The 21,205-nt window shown below is 38.5% G+C and overlaps 1 protein-coding gene across 7 annotated transcripts in view; it reads left to right on the top strand.

Annotated features, from left to right (window-relative positions):
* The first annotated feature begins 722 nt into the window (after positions 1-722).
* The window catches only part of LOC128689420 (uncharacterized), a 43,682-nt gene continuing 23,199 nt past the window's right edge, over positions 723-21,205 (top strand). Inside the window, exons 1-4 of one of the 7 annotated variants that reach the window (XM_053777668.2) lie at positions 723-883; positions 2,684-2,804; positions 6,196-6,431; positions 9,838-10,051. In XM_053777668.2, coding sequence (XP_053633643.1) covers positions 2,692-2,804; positions 6,196-6,431; positions 9,838-10,051 — 563 coding nt within the window. In that variant the 5' untranslated portion in view covers positions 723-883; positions 2,684-2,691. Of the gene's footprint in view, positions 1,027-2,669; positions 2,805-6,195; positions 6,432-9,837; positions 10,052-21,205 lie in introns of all 7 variants that reach the window. The other 6 variants (XM_053777667.2, XM_053777664.2, XM_053777666.2 and 3 more) reach the window with 6 other exon arrangements.

Raw genomic sequence — 21,205 nt, 5'->3', positions numbered from 1 at the left:
CCTACTTGTCTATGTAACATTGATAAATAATAATTATCTTTGTTATCATTTACTGTTATGTACATAATTAGTTACATTCAGATAAATGCAATTTTCCACAAGTAGTATGTCATTAATGTCAGCTAGGCCTGTATACCTTGTACATGTACTACTAGTAAATAAAGATATTATTATTATTATTATTATTATTATTATTATTATTATTATTATTATTATTATTATTTTATTTTATTATTATTATTATTATTATTTTATTTTATTATTAAATACATTCACATGGTTTTGGTGGCCTCGTGGTTAACGCTGTCGCTTCACACGGCGAGGACCTGGGTTCGATTCCCAGCCAGAGTAGAAACATTGGGCGTGTTTCTTTCCACCTGTTGTCTATGTTCCCCATCAATAAATTGGTACCTGGATGTTAGTCAACTGGTGTGGGTCGCATCCTGGGACACTGACCTAATTTGCCCGACATGCGGAGCATAACAAGCGGCTTTCTGTGTAGTAATATAAGCTGTATAGTCCTTGTGGCTTAGCGCTTCTTTTTGATTATAATAATAATAATAATGTGTAGTAATATGTCATTGTTGTCAACTAGGACTATATACCTTGTACATGTACTTGTAGTAAATAAAGATATTATTATTATTATAAACCCAACAACAAAGCTTTATCATTTTGAACATTAAGATGAAAAAAATCTCTGCTGTCAGTGGCCCTATAAACCCCAACAACAACAACAACAAATTTGAGAGTGGCCCTATAAACCCCAATAACAACAACAAGAACATGAAATTAACCTCAAGGAAGCTGCACGTCGTCTAGAGAAAAGGAAGCAGAAGGGGGAAAAGAAAATAGTTACTCTATCAAGTGTTACCCTGGCGACGTCAGCACTGTGGTGTTAAGTCCAGTTTTACTCGAGCTTAATACAAAACTTGGGGTCAAGGACTCCTGGGGTTTGCTGCCCTGCAGTGACTGTAGACACTCTGGACATCTCGTCTGTATGACCCTTGTGGGTTTAGGGCTTAGGTTTGATTATAATGATAATGAGCATTAGTAAAATTAATTTTTAATTTTTAGTGGGGGTGGACGGGTAAGCCAGTGGAAAGCTGACCAAAAGCTTGAGGAACCACTTGTCCTGTTTCCTGATGAGTCTTGCCTAAACTAACCTGGACATCTGTGAAACAATTTTCCCTAATCCTTTTCTTGGACAATTGCCCCTCTCCCTTTTATGTCTGCTGGACACATTCGGAGAAGCACATATCAACCATTTTATTTTTGTATTTACAGTTAAATGTGTGGCAAGTAAGTTTTTATTAAGCCTTATGCATAATTGTAAACTTTTACGATGGAATTTTAATTTTATTTGGTAATCTCACCCCTCAAGGGAGCTTCCTTGATGCAGGTGAAGGGCTCTTGATCTAGGGAATCAGATCTGTGTACCAGTTATGCGAATTGAGCATGAATGCCTTCCATCCCTCCACCACAAACGCTGTGTAACACCTACAGGTTTAACACTCCCCCATAATAATAATAATAATAATAATAATAATAATAATAATAATAATAATCTCAACAATTCTCTGGACAGGCACAATTATTGATAGGCATTTTTAAATCATTTGCATGTTTCTTAGGGTTCTGTGTATACTTTATTTGTTAAATATTAATAAGGCTTGAAAACAAACTCATTTAAATATTGCGTGAATATTGTACCTAGGTTCTTGAGGCCTGGTCATGGACCGGGTTGCAGGGGTATTGACTCCTGGAACACTCTCCAGGTATCCTTCAGGTGTAAAGGCAGTTTTGTCTCATTCAAAGCCATTAAATATGGTATCCATCTAAGTACAAATGTAAACCTTTTAAAATATTTAAGAAAATATTTTACTAATTTATCAATGAAGATAGGAAACCAGGAGCAAGTTTATTTAGGTATAGGTACACATAAGTACAATTATCATTCCTGTACAGAACATTCAGATGACTGCATAATAGCAATATACTGAAGTGTACATTTAAATACATATACAGCATCTCCTCAATTAGCGACGTACTCGTTTACCGGCGACTCAGACTTACGATGGGCTCTTTGACCAGTATGCATGCCTAAATAATATATATTAGAGCTGATTTCCTCTCTTCTGTTTATTACAATATTCAGTACACTACTGTATAAACATTTAAAAATATACTTGAAACGTTATAAATGGTACAAAGGTGATATTAAAATAGTATCAAAGATGGTTGACACAAACTCACTACCATCAAAGTAAGATAAGATAAGATAAGATTTCGTTCGGATTTTTAACCCCGGAGGGTTAGCCACCCAGGATAACCCAAGAAAGTCAGTGCGTCATCGAGGACTGTCTAACTTATTTCCATTGGGGTCCTTAATCTTGTCCCCCAGGATGCGACCCACACCAGTCGACTAACACCCAGGTACCTATTTGCTGCTAGGTGAACAGGACAACAGGTGTAAGGAAACGTGTCGGAATGTATCCACCCGCCGGGAATCGAACCCGGGCCCTCCGTGTGTGAAGCGGGAGCTTTAGCCATCAGGCCACTTAGCGACGAATTCGTTTGCCGGCGTGGTCTTAGGAACAGAACTCCATCATTTAAGTGAGGAGAGGCTGTACACAAAATATCCAGAATCATCATTATTGTTGTATCAGTTATTTTTTTCCAGGTATCAGAATGGAAGTGGTGAAAGTATCAGAGTCTCAGTTAAGTGAACAAAATGAAAAGACAAATCCAGTTGTTGGTGCCTACGATGATGTTAGTGGTGCTTTATCTCAACTGGCTATTGGGTAAGAGTATTAAGTCGAAGCTAATGTATTTTCTATTGCACAACTTATGTTACCCCCCTCTTCTTCCTCTTTACTCATCTCCTTCTTTCTCCTCCACTTTTTTCCTTCTTCCCAGTCCTCCTATAACTTTTTCCTCCATTTTGATCTTCCTCCCTTTTCCCTCTCTCTATTTTCATCCTCTTTTTTTTACCATTTCCTTATCCTTTGCTTCTCACCCTCCCTCCTTTCTATCTTCCTACCTTATCTTGTAGTAGTAGTACTACTACTACTAATAATAATAATAATAATAATAATAATAATATTAATATTAAAAATGTGCTACTGGAGGTCTGTAAAGCTTTTGTAAATTTCAGTTATCCTTTCTTCATTCATATGGGGATATTCTCTGAGTGTCTATTAAATCAGAATATTAAAAATAGCAGAAAAGCATTAAATTAGTCTGTAGTGCAGTATAACTAATATAGTACTGTACATATATTTTACAGAATTTTTTAACACACTGGCTGTCTTTCACCTTGACTGGGTGATCAGAAAAAGAGGAAACAAAAGTTTTTCTTTTTACATTTGGTAATTTATACAGGAGAAGAGGTTACTAGGCACTTTCTCCTGGGATTTTAGTTGCCTCTTTTGACACTCAACAATTTACAGATACAGTGGAAACTCAGTTGCCGACCGCATTACTTGTTGAACAAATCGGTTTTTGAATGAGGAATTTGAGAAAAAATGTCCTGGTTTTCGTATTTTCTCTGGGTTGTCAACTGACAATGCAAACGGCTTGGGTCAAATGCTCACAGAATGCACACTGGACAATGACTTGACTATGTGGGTCTGAGTCAAGGCTAGTAGGGGTTGGTTTGATAATTTTAAGGAAAGAAGTGGCATTCATAGTGTAGTTAGGCATGGGGAGGCTGCCAGTGCTGATGAAGCAGCTGTTGAAAAGTATGTTATGAATTCCAAAAGTATGTAGAGGCTGAGGGGGGGTTTGTCCCCAACAAGTGTTTAATTGTGACGTGACAGGCCTTTTCTGGAAGAAAATTCCCAAGAGGGGACTTGAAATTGAAGCCCTTACTTGTTTATCATTCTGAAAATCCACTAGTTTTTAAGAAGAACAATGTTATGAAAAATAGATTCGCTGTAATGTGGAGGGCCAACACGAAAGCTTGGGTAACAAGACAGTTTTTTATTGAGTGGGTTCATGAGGTCTTTGCTCTCACTGTCAAAAAGTACCTCATTTAAAAAACAATTGCCACTTATGGCCCTTTTACTTATGGAGAATGTCCCTGCTCACCCTCTGTTACGTGCCCCTCCTTCACACTCCATTATATACAAAAATAAAAGACCTGATTAAAATAAGTTCTATAGTAATATATTGCGAACCACTTTATTACTAGCTAGATAAAGCAGGTTCGACTATATATTATTATCGGGTACGGTATAAATCATCAAAGGTACTCTCAAGCAAGGTTGTATTCAATAAGATGTTATTCGTTAGGCATTATTATAATATTACATTATATTGTATTATATTATTATTGTATTATAGTAGGTTGATTACTGTGTTCTGTTATGCAAGTGGGGAACCACTACTTTAGAAGTCCAGTTGATGGTTCCAGAATTGGCGCCTAGCGCTACCTCCTGTCCGTCCTGATGTCAGACCATTGAGCATTTGAACAGTCAGTCAGATCATAGCACTGACTCTGATCGGGTCTTCAACCCAGAGATCTTAATTAACTTGGTCAATAATTCTAGATCGTGTCTATTGTCTTGACTTTGCTGTTAATTCCAAGAGTCTGATAACTCTTCTCTTTAAGAAGGATAACTGATGTACTTCCTTAAAGTTCCCATAATAGTTCTTATTTGGACTCTTCATTGTAATTATTGTATTATGCTTAATTCATAAGGATTTGAACATAGAATTACGTTCCTCATCGTACAGTCTCATTTCATTGATAATAGTGAATTGTCATTTTAATTCACTGACTGGGATGCCAATAAAGGTTCGTAACTGGTAGTAAATAAAAACTAACCAAAAAGCAAAAACTAAGTACGTATTTATTCCCCTATTGTTGCGGCATAGAGCAAGTCGTAACACCCTCCAAGTTGGAAAGCAAGTTACTAGAGGAGTTCAGTTTTATAACTGTGAAGTTCTTGCCTCCTAACACCACTCCTCTCATCCAGTCCATGGACCAGCAGGTCATTTTCTGACTTCAAGAAACTCTACACCAAAGCACTTTTTGAAAGGTGCTTTGAAATCACTTCAGAAACAAAATTAACCCTCAGGGGTTCTGGAAGGACCATTTTGGTATCCTCACCTGCTTGAGGCTTTATAGACAAAGCCTGGGGAAATGTGTCTTCCAGGACCATGCAATCAGCATGGAAGAAATTGTAGCCTAACTTTGTGGCAGCCAGGGATTTTGAAGGTTTTGAAGATGAGCCTGAGTGGTAGAGGATATTGTATCCCTGGGGAAGACCTTAGGCCTAGAGGTGACTGAAGATGATGTGTAGGAGTTGGAGAAGCATAGAACTGAACTCACCATTAGAAGAACTTGTAGACCTTCAGAAGAAGCAGCAACAAACTGCAGTGGAGGAGCTGTCATCAGAAGAAGAGGAGGGAAGGGAAGATGTGCCCATTTCACTTGTCAAGGAAATGTTTACTAAATGGCATGAAGTGCATGAGTTTGCTGAAAAAATATCTTCCAGACAGAAGCAGTGGCCAGTGTCATGTCTCACATGTAGACAGTGTAGTATTTAGAACAAGTGAAACAAACACTAGACCTGGTTTTTAGTGAGACAAAGAACCAGTGAGCCAGAACAAGGTGTTATTGGTGAAAAGAGACAAAGAAGAGAAACAACACCAGGATAGTTGCCTGACATATTAATAGAAGGTTACTCTCCTTCCAAGCAGTAACATAACCCCTCCTCTCCTCCACCTCCTGCTTCCAGTATGCCATTAGCTCTCCTTTGACAAAATTTTCGTTTACTGTACAGTATTTCAGTTAAAGTTTCTTTTAGTATTTATTTTTACAGTTTTATGTAGTAGTTAGTTTTTTAATAAATTATTATACATATTGTCATTTGGTGTCTCGAACGAATTAATTCTGTTTACATTATTCTTTATGGGAATAATTGCTTTGGTCGTCGTACATTTTGCGATGTCAGATTGATATCTGGAATGAATTAAATTTGGCAACCAAGGTTCCACTGTATATTGTAATAAACATTAAAAAATAAAAGTTAAAAGTATAAGTTACCCAGTGAATCTCATGTTATTTTTCAATCAACATTTATAAGTTAGTGTTTATTTTTATTTATAAGTATTATTTGCATGAATAAGCAGCATGGCCAAATTATTTAATTAAATTTGTAAGTAGTTGTATGTATTATCTTGCAGATCATGTGACTCCAAGAGGCACAACTATATTTCTTGGGAAGAATACTTTATGGCAGTAGCATTTTTAACTGCCATGCGAAGCAAGGATCCATGCTCACAAGTTGGAGCATGTATAGTTAACACAGACAAGAAAATAGTTGGTATTGGATATAATGGAATGCCGAGGGGCTGCAGTGATGATGTGTTGCCTTGGAGTAAAGAATCACAAGACCCTCTTCTTACAAAATATATGTATGGTAAGTTAGTATTCAGGGAAACCAGTTAGCCAGACTTGAGTCCTGGAGGTGGGAAGTATAGTGCCTGCACTCTGAAGGAGGGATGAGAGATATTTGTTGTTTGGCAGGACATCAGAATTGTTGTATCTGCATGCCTCTGGCAGGACAGTGATAGTGTGAATAATGGTGAAAGTGTTTCTTTTTCAGGTTACCCTGCCTTAGTGGGAGATGGCCAGTGTGTTAAAGAAAAAATTATTACAGTATTCATTATTTTTGTTTAACTCGTCCACCATTTCCCATTTGCATTCAGAGTTTCTTTCAAAAGTAATTCAGTTAACTTGTTTCTTTTAGTCTTTTCAAAGCTATTACCTAGTTCTCACTGCAACAGCATTTTATTTCACAGAGTTCTTGCCTCCGCTTGGATAAACATGCTTTCATGTGCGTGCAGAATGTTCAAGCCTCTACCTCTCGGTAGCTCTCTTATGTTTTTCATAGATCTCTTCTTCATATGCCTGTTACACCTTCCTTTCTACCTCATAACTGTATTATCTCACACCCTCTCTTTTGCACGTTGAATCATACTTTTCACAATTCCACACTTTCTTCTAATTTCTTCATTTCTTATTCCTTTCATAACATTCACATCAACATTAATCTTAGGCAAAACATTGAACCTGCCTTTAACCTTTCCAGGTTTCACATGTATACAGTACAGTTGGTACCACTGTGATACATCCACATTGCGTATCTACAAACTCAACACTCATGCAACTCTTTTCTCTTTAACTCATCCTTCATACTTGTTGCTGATGCTTACTCATAGTAGTTTTCTTTCATTCAAGAAACTTGTACTGTATTTACCAAGGTCTCATCACCTTATTCTTCTGAATTCACTTGTAACATCCTTTACACAACCCACAATTGCTGTAAAATTCTTTGTCTATCTTGACATTCAGTTTTCTCTAATGTTTCTCCCTCCCTTAGTCAGTGTGATCTTTTATAGTGACCAACTCCACCACACATGTGTTGCAACCCCTGAATGGGTTGCAATGTATATTATTTATATATAATACATGTATATTACCTTTTCATATAATTTTATATTGCTTATATTTGCGATAATAGCTAAATCGTAAATATATGACTTTATATTATTATTTGACTTAGTTTCCTTTTGTTAGGTAGGATGTAACACATATATTATGTGCTCAAAGTTCAAGTCTTGATTGTCTAACTACTATAATTATCGCTTGTGGCTCGTTACTCTGCCGGCTTCTGTTGCTGGGCAACAGCTGTCCACGGAGCTATCACGTGATCGAGGGGGGGGGTGTACTCACCTCGCCTGAAGTATTCAGTCTGGTCTAGACTCTCTTGGTGGTTGGATGTATCCCTGGCAAGTGCCTAACTCTTCCTTATTGGCCCTTGTTGGAAGATCGTCTCTTGTCTCAATATTCTTGTTAGTTCTGGAGACTCTGTTCACAGAACATTGTATAGACTTAGTGACTTTCGACATTGTACTGAGGTTGTGTCTCAAAGACACTCTGAGCAACTCAGGTCCTGAGCTGTAGCTTCTGACCTAACTTGTACTGGTATCTGTGTATTGTCACAGTCGGGGATTTTCTTATGCTGAACTTAGATTCAGTTGTATGGGAGTTTTGTGACTTTTGTGGAGGATCTGCTGATGGTCCCTACTAGCTGTCGTTATATTATCTCCTTGTTCCTGATTCTGTGTTGAAGTTGCTTACTATATTGCTATTGGGCTTAGCATTCTTTTTATTGTTCAAGCAGACTGTTCTGATTGCCGGTTGGTCAAGAAGTTAGTTTATTTGAGGACTTTGTCAGTCACTTGTTTAAGTCTAGTCGAGTCGTGAGACATAGTGAACTACTTAGAGCACTTACACACATACACACAAACTTACTTGTACATATTTGTAATATCTTATTAAATGTTAATGTACCAGACGGTACTTAAGAATTATAAATGTGATATGTGCTTTCAGCACAATAATATTGTACACGAGAGAAGTGATTAATATAATTTTGATTACTGTGATTAATTTAATTTAATTTGATAATATACCTCTAGACTTAATTAATAAATTTATTAAATTTTAATTTCTCTAGTTAGTAGCCTACCAGTTGTAATCCTGAAGCACTAATAATTGGACAGGGATACTGTCTAATTGTTACGAAAACCCAGTAACAGGCTGGATGCTAGAAGGGCAGTCCTTTCTAGTATTCACTGGAGATCTCTAAGCTTTTAGAATCGCATTTTTTGTAACAACATGACCTCAGGTCTTTAACTCAAGAAGGGTTAGAGATGTGAGGTTTTTTATTTAGTTAATTTCATTGTGCTGTGTACTGATTCAGAGGGATTTAATTGGAAGGATATGCTGAACAGGAATTTTTCCAAGAATGTATCTCTTGATTTGAACATGGAAGTCTATGGGAATATAGGGTTTGCTTAGTGCAGTATTGTTCAACAACCATTTTGACTGTCATGAGGCCTGGTTGCTAACAGTTGATACAATTGATGACTGTATTCTTTGTATATGAGAGTTTTACTTTAAATCCTCTCCATTATCCACTGCTAGGTTCATGGATCAACATATTCTATCACATATAACATACACAGTATTATGGCATAAACTTGTATATTAAACAAATTTGTAAATACAGTATACAATGAAACAAAGCCTTTTCATGCTAAATATACTTTTCTACACCAGTTGCTTAGGATCATCTTGAAGTTGCAATTTGGTATTGTATAATTGTTTTTGCTCATATGAATCGATTGTCTGTGTCTGTATACTTATAGCAAGACAGTTATTGACTGAGTGAAGATGAATGTTGTGCAAGAATGGTATATAATACTACTGACAAGATGAAATTAAGACACATGTGCAACATCTGGGTATCTTTATTGTAGACGTTTCGCCATCCAGTGGCTTTATCAATACAAATTCAAGGACATAACTTGAAGACAGTAAGACTATGTACAGAAGATGAGGTAATCAGTCCCTCAACCTTGGAGTAGGTGCGAAGAGCACCGTAGTCGTGGAGATTCTGAATCAGAAGCAAGGAGCCTGGCACTTATATAGTAACGTCAGGTGTAGCAGACGAAGATGAATGTGTTTTTTTTTTTTGGGGGGGTTGCCACGCCTTGTCGAGAAGTGGCTGACTTGGTTAAAAATAAAAAAGTAGCAGAGTAATAACATTAGTACTAATAATTACAGTACGTATATATATTTTTCTTTGTAGTCATGCACATTTTTAAATGCAGTAGTACTCTAGGTAGTTAATGTTATTTGTTCTGCTGAAGTTTTTATTGTTTTAGTTTATGATTTTTGCTTTTAATATTACAGATCTTTTATATAGCTACACTTTCTGTAATACCTGCAATTTATTTTATTTTATTATTCAACAGTTTGTCATGCAGAGATGAATGCCATCATGAATAAGAATAGTTCTGATTTGTCTGGCTGTACCATCTATGTTGCTTTGTTTCCTTGCAATGAATGTGCTAAGCTAATAATCCAGGCACGAATTAGAGAAGTTATTTTTTTCTCTGATAAACATGTTAAAAAGCCAGACACCATTGCAAGCAAGCGCATGTTGAACATGGCAGGAATAGTATACAGGTATGGTATGCAATGTAGTTTTAATTCTTAGAATATTGTTAACCAGTATGCATCATTATGTCATATTGAACCATTACTCATCAAACATCATCCATCATTCATTATTCATTCATCATCCATCATTCATTATTTGTCATTATTCATCATCATCATTGTCAGTTATTATGTAATACTGTACTAGATTGATCATCAGTCATCAATTATCATCAGTAATATTCAAAATATTTCTCCCATCTTCCCGATACCTCTAACTCTCCATTTAATATCTCTCCTCTCCTTTTTTTAACTATCAAATCCATTTGTTCCCTAGTCTTCCACAACTTATTAATCTCCAAAGCTTTTTCTTATTTTTGACAAAATTTGTTGATGACATCTCACCCACTCTCTCATTTGCTCTCTTTTTACATTGCTTCACCACTCTCTTAACCTCTCTTTTTCTTTCTATATACTTCTCCCTCCTTGCATCACTTCTACTTTGTAATAACCTCTCATATGCTAACTTTTTCTCCCTTACTACTCTCTTTTCATCATCATTCCACCAATCGCTCTTCTTCCCTCCCGCACCCACTCTCCTGTAACCACAAACTTCTGCTGAACACTCTAACACTACATTCTTAAACCTACCCCATACATCTTTGACCCCATTGCCTATACTCTAACTAGCCCATCTATCCTCCAGTAGTTATATATATCTTACCCTAACTGCCTCTTCCTTTAGCTTATAAACCTTCACCTCTCTCTTACCTGCTGCTTCCATTTTCCTTGTACAGTAGGGCCCCACTTATATGGAAGGTTAGGTTTCAGGCTATCGCCATAAAGCGGAAATCACCATAAAGTGGAACTCTCTTTTTTCCACTTATAAATGCACATAAATGCTAGATAACAAGTTTACACCAACAGTAGAACTAGGCATTAAAAACAATAAAAAATATACACACACAGTACACTCATTGCTTACCTTAAAATATTTGTAGTCTTAATGTAGGGTGAGAGGTGAGTAGTATTTATTTTGTATACCTTAAATCAAGGATAATCACAGATAGCACTACAGACCACTACCCTACCTTCCTCCTGACAAACATTAGTAAACCACCACTTGAATACAACAGTCTCATTTAGACTCCATGACGAGGCCTCAATAAGGAAGTTCACAGCTGACCTAGAGACTGTTGACTGGCCTACATAATTCTCCAGGGCCAATGGTATTGATGACTGGACAGACATTTTTCTTAACAAATTACTTAGGCTATACAACAAACATTGTCCTATAAAAACGAAACAGATCACAAACAAACGGCTTCGTTGCCTATGGCTAACTAGCACCATTCTGAAATCCATTGACAAGAAACACCAATATGAAAAGCAATATAGACAGGGCTTAATACACAAAGATATTCTTACACACTATTCATCAGTTCTCACCAAAGTAATAAAGAAAGCCAAACAACTATACTACTCCAGTAGATTCACAGACACTAGAGGAGATATAAAAAAGACCTGGAAAACACTCTCTCAGATTCTAGGGACCCACAAACTGAAAAAAACCAAGAATATTGTCCTAACTAAACCTAATGAAACATCACTACATCCCACTGACACAGCTAACAAGATAAACAACTTCTCAACCATAGGATCTAATCTCGCCAATAAAATCCCACATACCAATGCCCATGCCGGGGACTACCTAGATGGGAATTTCCCAAATTCCTTCTATCTTGCACCAACTGAGCCCACGGAAGTCACTGAGATTATAAAGTCACTTAAAAATAACTCAGGGATTCTGTCTCATGTCCCACCATTACTGTACAAGCGAGCGGCCCATGTCCTTTCGCATGCTATTTCATTACTTTTTAACAAGTCACTAGAAACTAGCACCTTCCCGAAACTACTCAAGATGGCAAGGGTTACACCAATACATAAAGGTGGTGACCCTACAGACTTAAACAACTATAGACCAATATCAAACTTACCATTGCTATCCAAAATCTTTGAGAAACTCGTGCACAGGAGACTATATTCATTTATAACAGCACAAAACATACTCAACCCCTGCCAATTTGGATTCAGGAAAAAATAAAAGCACTAATGATGCAATCATAAAAATGCTAGATCTGCTTTACACAGCATTGGAAAATAAGGAATATCCACTAGGAATTTTTTATTGACCTAAGAAAAAGCTTTTGACACAGTAGACCACGAGATCCTACTCCACAAACTTGACCATTACGGTATAAGAGGCCATGCGCTTGCTTATTTCAAATCTTACCTTAGTAATAGGTATCAGTATGTTACCATTAAAGGTACAGCATCAACAACACAGCCACTTGATACTAGAGTTCCGCAGGGAAGTGTCCTTGGTCCCCGGCTCTTCCTCATATACATCAATGATCTTCCAAACGTATCCCAACACCTGAAACCCATTCTCTTTGCTGACGACACGACTTATGTCATCTCTCACCCTAATCTTGCCACCCTCAACACCATTGTTAACGAGGAGCTGATCAAAATATCGACTTGGATGACAGCCAATAAACTTATGCTTAACACTGACAAAACCTACTATATTATGTTTGGTAGCAGAGGAGGAGATGCACAAATTAACATTAAGATCGACAACACTCTAATTACCAGTCATAATGAGGGCAAATTCCTAATCCTATACCTTGACAACAACCTGAATTTCAGCACCCATATCCAACACATAACCAAAAAGTATCCAAAACAGTTGGGATCCTCTCCAAGATACGATACTACGTGCCGCAAAATGCCCTTCTCACACTATACCACTCACTTATTTATCCACACCTCACCTATGCTATTTGTGCTTGGGGATCAACTGCAGCAACACACCTAAAGCCAATAATAACCCAACAAAAAGCTGCAGTAAGAATAATCACTAAATCCCATCCCTGGCAACACACCCCCTACTCTTCATAGATCTTAACTTACTCCCTGTTCAGTACATCCACACTTACTACTGTTCAATCTACATCTACAGGACCTTAAACTCCAATATCAACCTTGACCTAAAATGCTTTCTTGATAGTTGTGACAGAACCCACAGGCATAACACCAGACACAAACATCTCTACGACATTCCCCGTGTCCGACTAAACCTTTACAAACATTCAATGTATGTCAAAGGCCCTAAAATCTGGAACACCCTACCTGAGAACTCTAGAACTGCAGACACATTCATCACCTTCAAAACTACCATTAGAAAACATCTTATCTCCCTGATACACCCCATCAACTAACTACACGAATACCACCTGGTGGTTCACACTTACACTCACTCACTCATTTGACCATAAACAGAAATATTAATCTCAATCTTAAAATAATGAATCCTGTGATACTCCAATACTGAAACTATGTACTGTGCCAAAACAAAAGCATTCACATTGCTAAACTCACAAACTAGTATTTAGTCACTTAGCCATAATACCAACTTACCTCATAATTTGTAATATTTTAAAATTAAGAAATAAACTAAGTCTGCCCGAAATGCCTAGCCATGCTAGGTGTTCTAGTGGTACACTCTGTAATCATTATTTAACTACATGTAAACCACACAATAACCAAATTCTGTAAGCTCAGCATTGTAATCCTTATAGAGAATAAACTTTGAATTTGAATTTGAATTTGAATTTGTAGGAAGTCAGGTGTAGGAGGTATGGTAGCCAGCCAGGCCAGGCCACCCACAAGTAATATACTACAACACTTAAAGTGCCCTAGAGCGATAAAATGCGGATACAGTACACTCATTACTTACCTTAAAATATTTGTAGTCGTAATGGTCTTAATGTAGAGTGAGAGGTGAGTAGTAATATACAATGACATTTAAAGTGTTCTGGAGTGATAAAATGCATATACATAGAGTGGAACTCCGGTTTTCGAACTTAATCCGTTCCAGAAGGTGATTCTCAAATCGAAACGTGTGAAAACTGAATCAGTTTTTCCCATAAGAAATAATGTAAATACAATTAATCCGTTCCAAACACCTAAAAATATTCACAAAAAATTTATTTTCTAAAGAATAAATATAGTTTTACGTACACAAAATAATAATAAATAAATATACAGTGGTCCCTCGTTTATCGTCGTTAATCCATTCCTGGAAGTGTGACAATTATCAAAATAGACGATTTTCAAATCAATTTTCCCCATAAGAAATAATGTAAATACAATTAATCCGTTCCTGACACCCAGAAGTACTAAAACAAAATTTTTTTTACATGAAATATACATGTAGCACATAAAGAATACAATGGGACATGATGAATGAAACATTAACAGCATAACACTTACCTTTATTGGCGATTCTTCTTAGTGTATGGAAGACTGGAGGAGGAGAGAGATTGGATTAGTTACTGTTTGGAAGGGGAATCCCCTTCCATCAACACCTCAGGTACCAAGGCCTTTTCTGGGGTTACTTCTCTTCTCTGTTTCTTAATGCCACTAGGACCAGCTTGAGAGTCACTGGAGTCCTGTCTCGCAAAAAAAGTGTCCAGAGAGCTCTGTTTCTGGCATCTCTTTAAAACTTCTCTAAAATGGGCCAAGACTCTGTTACTGTACAAGTTGCCAATATGGCTTGCAACATCCTTCTCAGGGTGATGTTTCTCCATAAATCTTTCCATCCTACCCCTCATTTCAAAAATCTTCTTAATTTCTGAAGAAGGCACCTTCTTCCATCTCTCTTCCTCCTCCTCTGCCAATAAAACCCCAATTTTCTCCAAAAACCCGAGCTCAAAAGTCTGGTGGCCCCCCGCCCCAAAACCCCTTTCCTTAAAGGTTTTGCGGGGGGAATCTAAAGTGTTCTTTCCAAAAACCCTCTTAGGGAAGTAATTGTCTGGGTTTCACTTTAAAAGCACCTTTAAAATTTATTTTTGGTGTGGGATTTTTAAAGTTTGGAAAAAAAACCTGCTGGTCCTTGGGCTGGAGGGAAGTAGTTTTGGGGCCCCAAAAACTTTCTTGGGGGTTAAACCCCTGCAAATTTAAAATCATCCAAATTTGGAGGATGGGGCGGGTTACATTGTCCATTACTAAGGCACTTGGTCATTTTTTTCGGGGGTAATTCTTCCCACTGGGAAAACATTTCCCATTTGAACCACCCCGGGAAAATTTTCCCCCGTGCCCCATGCCATATTTTAGGTCCCCAAACCCCAAAATTTTTTCCTCTTCAAAACCATTTTTTTCCAACACTCGGGAAATTTTTTTCAGAATGGTCCCAAAAGAAATTGGCCACTTTAAACCCCCACTACTTTGCAAAACATGGCACCCGCCTATCTTTATGACTTTGCCTTGATCCCTTTTCCCCCTGATAATGGGTCCTTTTTTTGGCATTTTTTTCCCAAAAGACCTGTTTTTTTACAACGGGCACTTTTTTGGGGTTTGACCCAAAAAAAGCCCTCTATGCACTCCAAAATTCACTCTAATTTTGTCAAAACGGCAGCCTCCCATGCCTCATCCCGCTGTGTATGCCCTACGGTTCTTTCTCTAAAACCCCCAACCTTTGCCCAAAAATTCCCACAAATTTTTCGGGGTACTGGGTTGGGCAATTTCTTTACCAGATGGAAATGCACAGCCCCAAACCCTTTTCACAAATAATCGCTATAAAAACTATCCCCTCTAATTGTTTCTTGTTTATTTTTTTTTTTTTTTTTATCCCCCGGCGACCCCCAAAGGCAGGGTGGCAAAAAATTTTCCCCTGTCTTTTCCTCCATCACTGTTTTTTCCAGAAGGGTGCACCCAGTTTTTAAACTCCAACATGCCCCCCCCTCCTTAAGGGGGGCAAGTACGCCCATCCCCGGGGAACCCCAAGTCCGGCCTGCTTTCCCCTGAACCCCTTCCCCTTGTTCTTTGCTCCCCAAACGGAAACTTTTAAGTAAAAACCTTTTGTTTTCCTTTTCCACTCTATCAAACATCCCACCTGCGGGAAGCCCAACCCCCTAGCACACAAAACCTCCTTTCCCCCTCCTCCAACCCCCCCCTAAGGGACCCCTCCCCATTTTCCTTCCTACAGACTGATACCTTGGGTCGACTTTTTGGCCCCATTCTCTCTAAAATGTCCGAACCACCTCAAAAACCCCCCCCTCAACCCTCTGGACAACGGGTTTTGGGGTAATCCCGCACCTCCCCCCTAACTTCCAAACTAGGGAATTCTCTGCATTATTTTTCCAAAATTTCCCCTCAGACATTGCACCCCCACTGCCTCAGCCTTCTCCCCTTTTGGCCATTTCATCCCTTTCCCCTTAAAAGGCGTTGGAAAAACTATATCTCATACATTCCCCCTTTGCCCCCAGGAAAAAGGGTTTTGCCCCCACAGACCCCTAAGTGCACCACCCCACTTTTTTTCCCTCATAAATTCTATGATTCACCCATCTTTCATGGGGCCCCATCCATTAAAAATCCACCCCAAAAATATCTGAATCTTTTACCCCCCCCTTCTCTCCCCCCAATTTTTAAAATTCCAATCTTTTTCCCTAATCTTTTTTTTACCTTTAACCTTACTTTTTCCCCTGTTTCACCTTTTTTTCTTCTTTTGCACCCCCTACAAATTCATCCACCAATCCCCAAAATTTCTCTTAGAATCTCCCAAAACCACAGTGTCATCAAAAAAAACAGCTGTGACAACTCCCACGTGATTCTTTATCTTTTAACTCCGCCTCTTCCCAAAGACCCGGGATTCCTTCTTTTTCCCCCCATTTATAAATAAAATTCTTACGGTAATCACCCTTGTTTTAAAGGCCTACTTTTCGGAAAAAAATTTTCCCTCACCCCCTCTCCTTGAGCCTCACTACCCTGAAAAAACTCTTAAAACCCGAACCCTACCTCCCCCAAACCATTGAAAATCCCCACATTGCCCCTATCCCCCCTGTCGCCTTTTCCAAACCCAAAAAATCCAAAAGGCCTTTTTGATTAAAAATCTTTTCCCTTATATTTTTCCTTTGAAAACACCTGGTCCACCCCCCTCCCTTTTCCCAAAAAGCCTCCTTGTTCATCTCTATCCAAATTCCCCCGTCTTACTCTTAATTCTAAATTTAACTCAAATACACTTTGCGGGTCCCTAAACAACTTTTTTCTTTTTTTCCCAAATGGTTTATCCCAAAAAGGCAAAATTTGGCCCAAAAAGGGGTTTTCTTTTCACATTTAGAAATATATCAGGAAAAGGGTTTTCCCTTCTTCCTGGCATTTTTAGTAACCTTTTTAACCGTTTGGCTTACGGGGGAAAGGGGTCTTTTCCCATTTCCCCCCATGGGAAAGGGGAAAAAAAACAGAACAAGGCTAGTAAAAAAAAAATAAAAACCCGGGGGTGTTATACATATGTTGCATGTGGGGAGTGTATAAGTGTAACAAGTACAACCCCGTCCTAAAATTTTGCATGTTCATGAGACAAAAAAAGGACCAGCAACCCAAATCATGAAAACAATTACAATTTTTCGTTTTACACCCCACTTGGCAGGGGAAAGTCCCCCTCCTGGGGGTTCTGTCTAACCTACCCTAAAACTAAACAAAACATCCCCTATAATTTTTTCTTTTACCCCTTTTGTTTTATAAAAAGGGGGAACTATCATTCCTCTGCCAATCCAAAAGGTATCCCCTCTTCCATACATTTATTAAAAAATTCCCAAACCACTCCAAACTTTTCCCCCCCTTTGTTTTTCTTTCCTCTTTTCCCCATAAATCCCTTGCCCCCCCCCTTTCTTTTTACTGCCCCCAAAACTTCCCCCCCCACCATGGCTTTTCCCTCCTCCTAAAAGATGTTTTTCCCTTCTTCCCCTATAAAAATCAGTTCCCTATCTTCATCAACATTTAACAATTCCTCAAAATTTTCCCTTCCCCATCTTTTACCTCTAACTCCCCATTTAATAACTCCCCTCTTTTTTAACGGAAAATCAATTTTTTCTCAAAATTTTCTTAATTTGGGTTAATCTCCTCCAAAACCTTATTTTAAAAAATTTGTTGAAAACATCCCCCACTCCCCATTTGCTTTTTTTACTTTTGTTTTACCACTCTTTTAAATTTCTCTTTTTTTCTCCTTATATCCCCCTTTAAACCCCTTCTTTTAAAAAATTTCCCTCATATTTTCTTTTCCCATACCTCTTTTTTCATCTTTTTTAAAATAACCCCTTTTTTCCCCCTGCAACCCTGAAACCCAAAACTTCTGGAACATTCAAAATTTCTTTTTAAACCCCCATCCTCTTCCCCTTTTCCCTTTGCTCTCATTGGCCCATCTATCCCCCAATATTTTAAATATCTTCCCCTAACTGCCTCCTCTTTTTTTATAAACCTTCACCTCTCTTTTCCCCGATGCTTTATTCATGTACCCCATCATTTTTTACTCCCCAGTTGGTTTCAACAAAAGTGATCGGGTTTTTATATCTGGACCCCTCTTAAACAGTTCTTCTAAGTCTATCAACGGTTTTTTTATCTTCCCTTCCAAAAAACTACATCTTTCCCCCTTTCATATATCTTGATAGTTTTTTCCCTTCTTTTTTTAAAAATATTTTATTAAAACAAAACCCCTTTCTTAAAGTTCAATAAAAGGGCCCCCATTATCATTTACACCGGGACCTTACCCTACCCCCTCTAAGTTTCTCCTACTTTGATTAAAGTCCCCCAAAATTCCTCTTTTTTTTGGTTTTTTAAAACCCTATCCTTTCCCTAAATCTCCCCTCTTTCTGCACCTCTTTTCCCTTTTTGCTACGCTTAATCCCCAATTTCCCATCAATTTTATTTTTAAATCCAAAATTTTGAATTTACACATTTATTCTTTTTTCTCCTTCCAAACTGATCATTTAACATTACTGCTACCTTTTTGCTCTAACCCCTTAGATACCCCCAGATTTAATCATTTTTTTCCCCCCATAAACCCTCCCCTACCCCCTTCAGCTTTGTTTAACAAAGGACACCCAACTTTTTTTCCATTCAAAATAAAGAAATTCTTTTCTTTTCTTATCCCATTTTACACCCCGAAATTTAAACCCCCAGTTTTAAGTTTTTTCTTCTTTTTTAGTAATTGTCCCCCGGGAAGGGGTTATTTCCCAATTGCCCCTAATAACTTCTCAACATCTTTGAGTACTGGTGATCTCATTTTTGTCAGCATATTTACCCCCTTTGCAACAACAGCTTCCTTGATTTCCTTTTTCTTGGCCATGATGGAAGATATGGTTGTACAGGATTTGTTATACATCCTGGCCAGTTCAGCCACACTCACGTCACTTTCATATTGTTCAATGAAGTTTTTCTTAAATTCAATCATATTTCTTACCTTCTATACCAAAGGCTTGGCACTAGGAGCTTTCTTTGGAGCCGTGGTAGCTTATTTAGCACTTGCAAGCACTAAAATGAATGGAATATTATGAAATATTTTGTATGAGCAAGTGAGGGGACCATCGCTAACTGGTAAACAATGGCACACTGGCTGGGAAGGGAGGCTGAGGCGGCTCAGAGCCATGAGTACACGTCCAGGACGAACGATGATTAGTGAGTCAACCGACCATTTGCGAACCAATGTTTGGATGAAAATAACGTGACGATTTCCGAAAAGGACAACTATCGAGCCCGACGATTGTTGAGGGACCACTGTAAATAAATATAAACATTACATACCTTTATTGAAGACACTTGTTGGCATATTGAAGAAGGAGAGGAGGGGAGAGAGATTTGAAGTTATTGTTTGGAAGGGGAATCCTTCACCATAAGGACTCTAGGTATCAAGTTCCTCTCTGGGGTTACTTTCCTTCTTTGTCTTTTAATGGCACTAGGACCCTGTTGCACAAAATATCTCTCCAGAGAGGTCTGTTTCTGGCATCTCTTTAAGATTTGTCTGAAGTGGGACAAGGTTCTGTCGCTGAACATGTTGCAGATATGGCTTGTTTCAGCTTGGTCACGGTGGTATTTCTCCACAAAACTTTGTACCTCCCTTCACTTTGCACAAATGTCCTTACTCACTGAAGAAGGCACCTTCTCCCCCTCTCTCTACCTCCTCCTCTGAAGAAGTTTCCTCAGCTGCAGTCTGTTGCTGTTTGAGTTGAAGGTCTTGCAGCTCTTCAGCGGTTAGCTCTTCCCTGTGGTCCTTCACCAACTCTTCCACATCCTCGCCACTCACATCCAACCCCATGGACTTCCCCAATGACACAATGGATTCCACAACAGGCAGAGGGTCGACAGGGTCAGCCTCAAACCCTTCAAAATCCTTCTCTTGGACACAGTCTGGCCACAAATTTCTCCAAGCAGAGTTCAAAGTCCTGGAAGTCACTTCCTGCCAAGCCTTACTTATAAGGCTTATGCAATGGAGGATATTGAAGTGAACCCTCCAGAACTCTCTTAGGGTCAATTCAGTGTCCGAGGTCACTTCAAAGCACCTTTGAAACATTGCTTTGGTGTAGAGTGAAGTTAGAAATGACCTGCTGGTCCATGGGCTGGATGAGAGGAGTGGTGTTAGGGGGCAAGAACTTCACTGTTATAAAACTGAAGTCCCTAGACAATTCGTCTTCCAAGTCTGGAGGATGAGCAGAAGTATTGTCCATTACCAAGAAGCACTTGAGTGGCAGTTTCTTTTCCAGGAGGTATTTTTTCACAATTGGGCCAAACACATCATGGACCCACTCTTTAAAAATTTGCCTCATGACCCATGCCTTATTATTAGCTTTCCACATCACACACACTTTACTCATGAAGACATTGTTTTTTTTGAACACTCTGGGATTTTCAGAGTGATTTGCCAGTAAAGGCTTCACTTTGAAATCCCACTAGTGTTAGCACAGAACAAGAGAGTTAGCCTGTCTTCATAGGCTTGTGTCCTGGCAGTGCATTTTCCTCCTGCATGATGTAGGTTCTCTTTGGCATTTCCTTCCAAAAGAGGCCTGTTTCATCACAATTAAACACTTGTTGGGGAGGAATTCTTCAGCCTCTTATGTACCCCTTGAATTCGTGCATGAATTTTTCAGCCGCACATTTGTCTGAACTTATAGCCTCACCATGCCTTACAACACTGTGTATGCCACTATGCTTCTTGAATCTGTTGAACCAGCTCTGCTGGCCTGAAAACTCAGCAGCACTCATTCCAGGCATTTTCTTTACGAGATCCACATGTAACTGCCTTGCCTTTTCACAAATGATCAACTCCACAACACTATCTCCCACTAA

This window comes from Cherax quadricarinatus, chromosome 18 (assembly GCF_038502225.1).
Source record: "Cherax quadricarinatus isolate ZL_2023a chromosome 18, ASM3850222v1, whole genome shotgun sequence".
NCBI lineage: Eukaryota > Metazoa > Arthropoda > Malacostraca > Decapoda > Parastacidae > Cherax > Cherax quadricarinatus.
The sequence above is the reverse complement of the archived record's forward strand: the minus strand, read 5'-3'. Positions and strand labels throughout refer to the sequence as shown.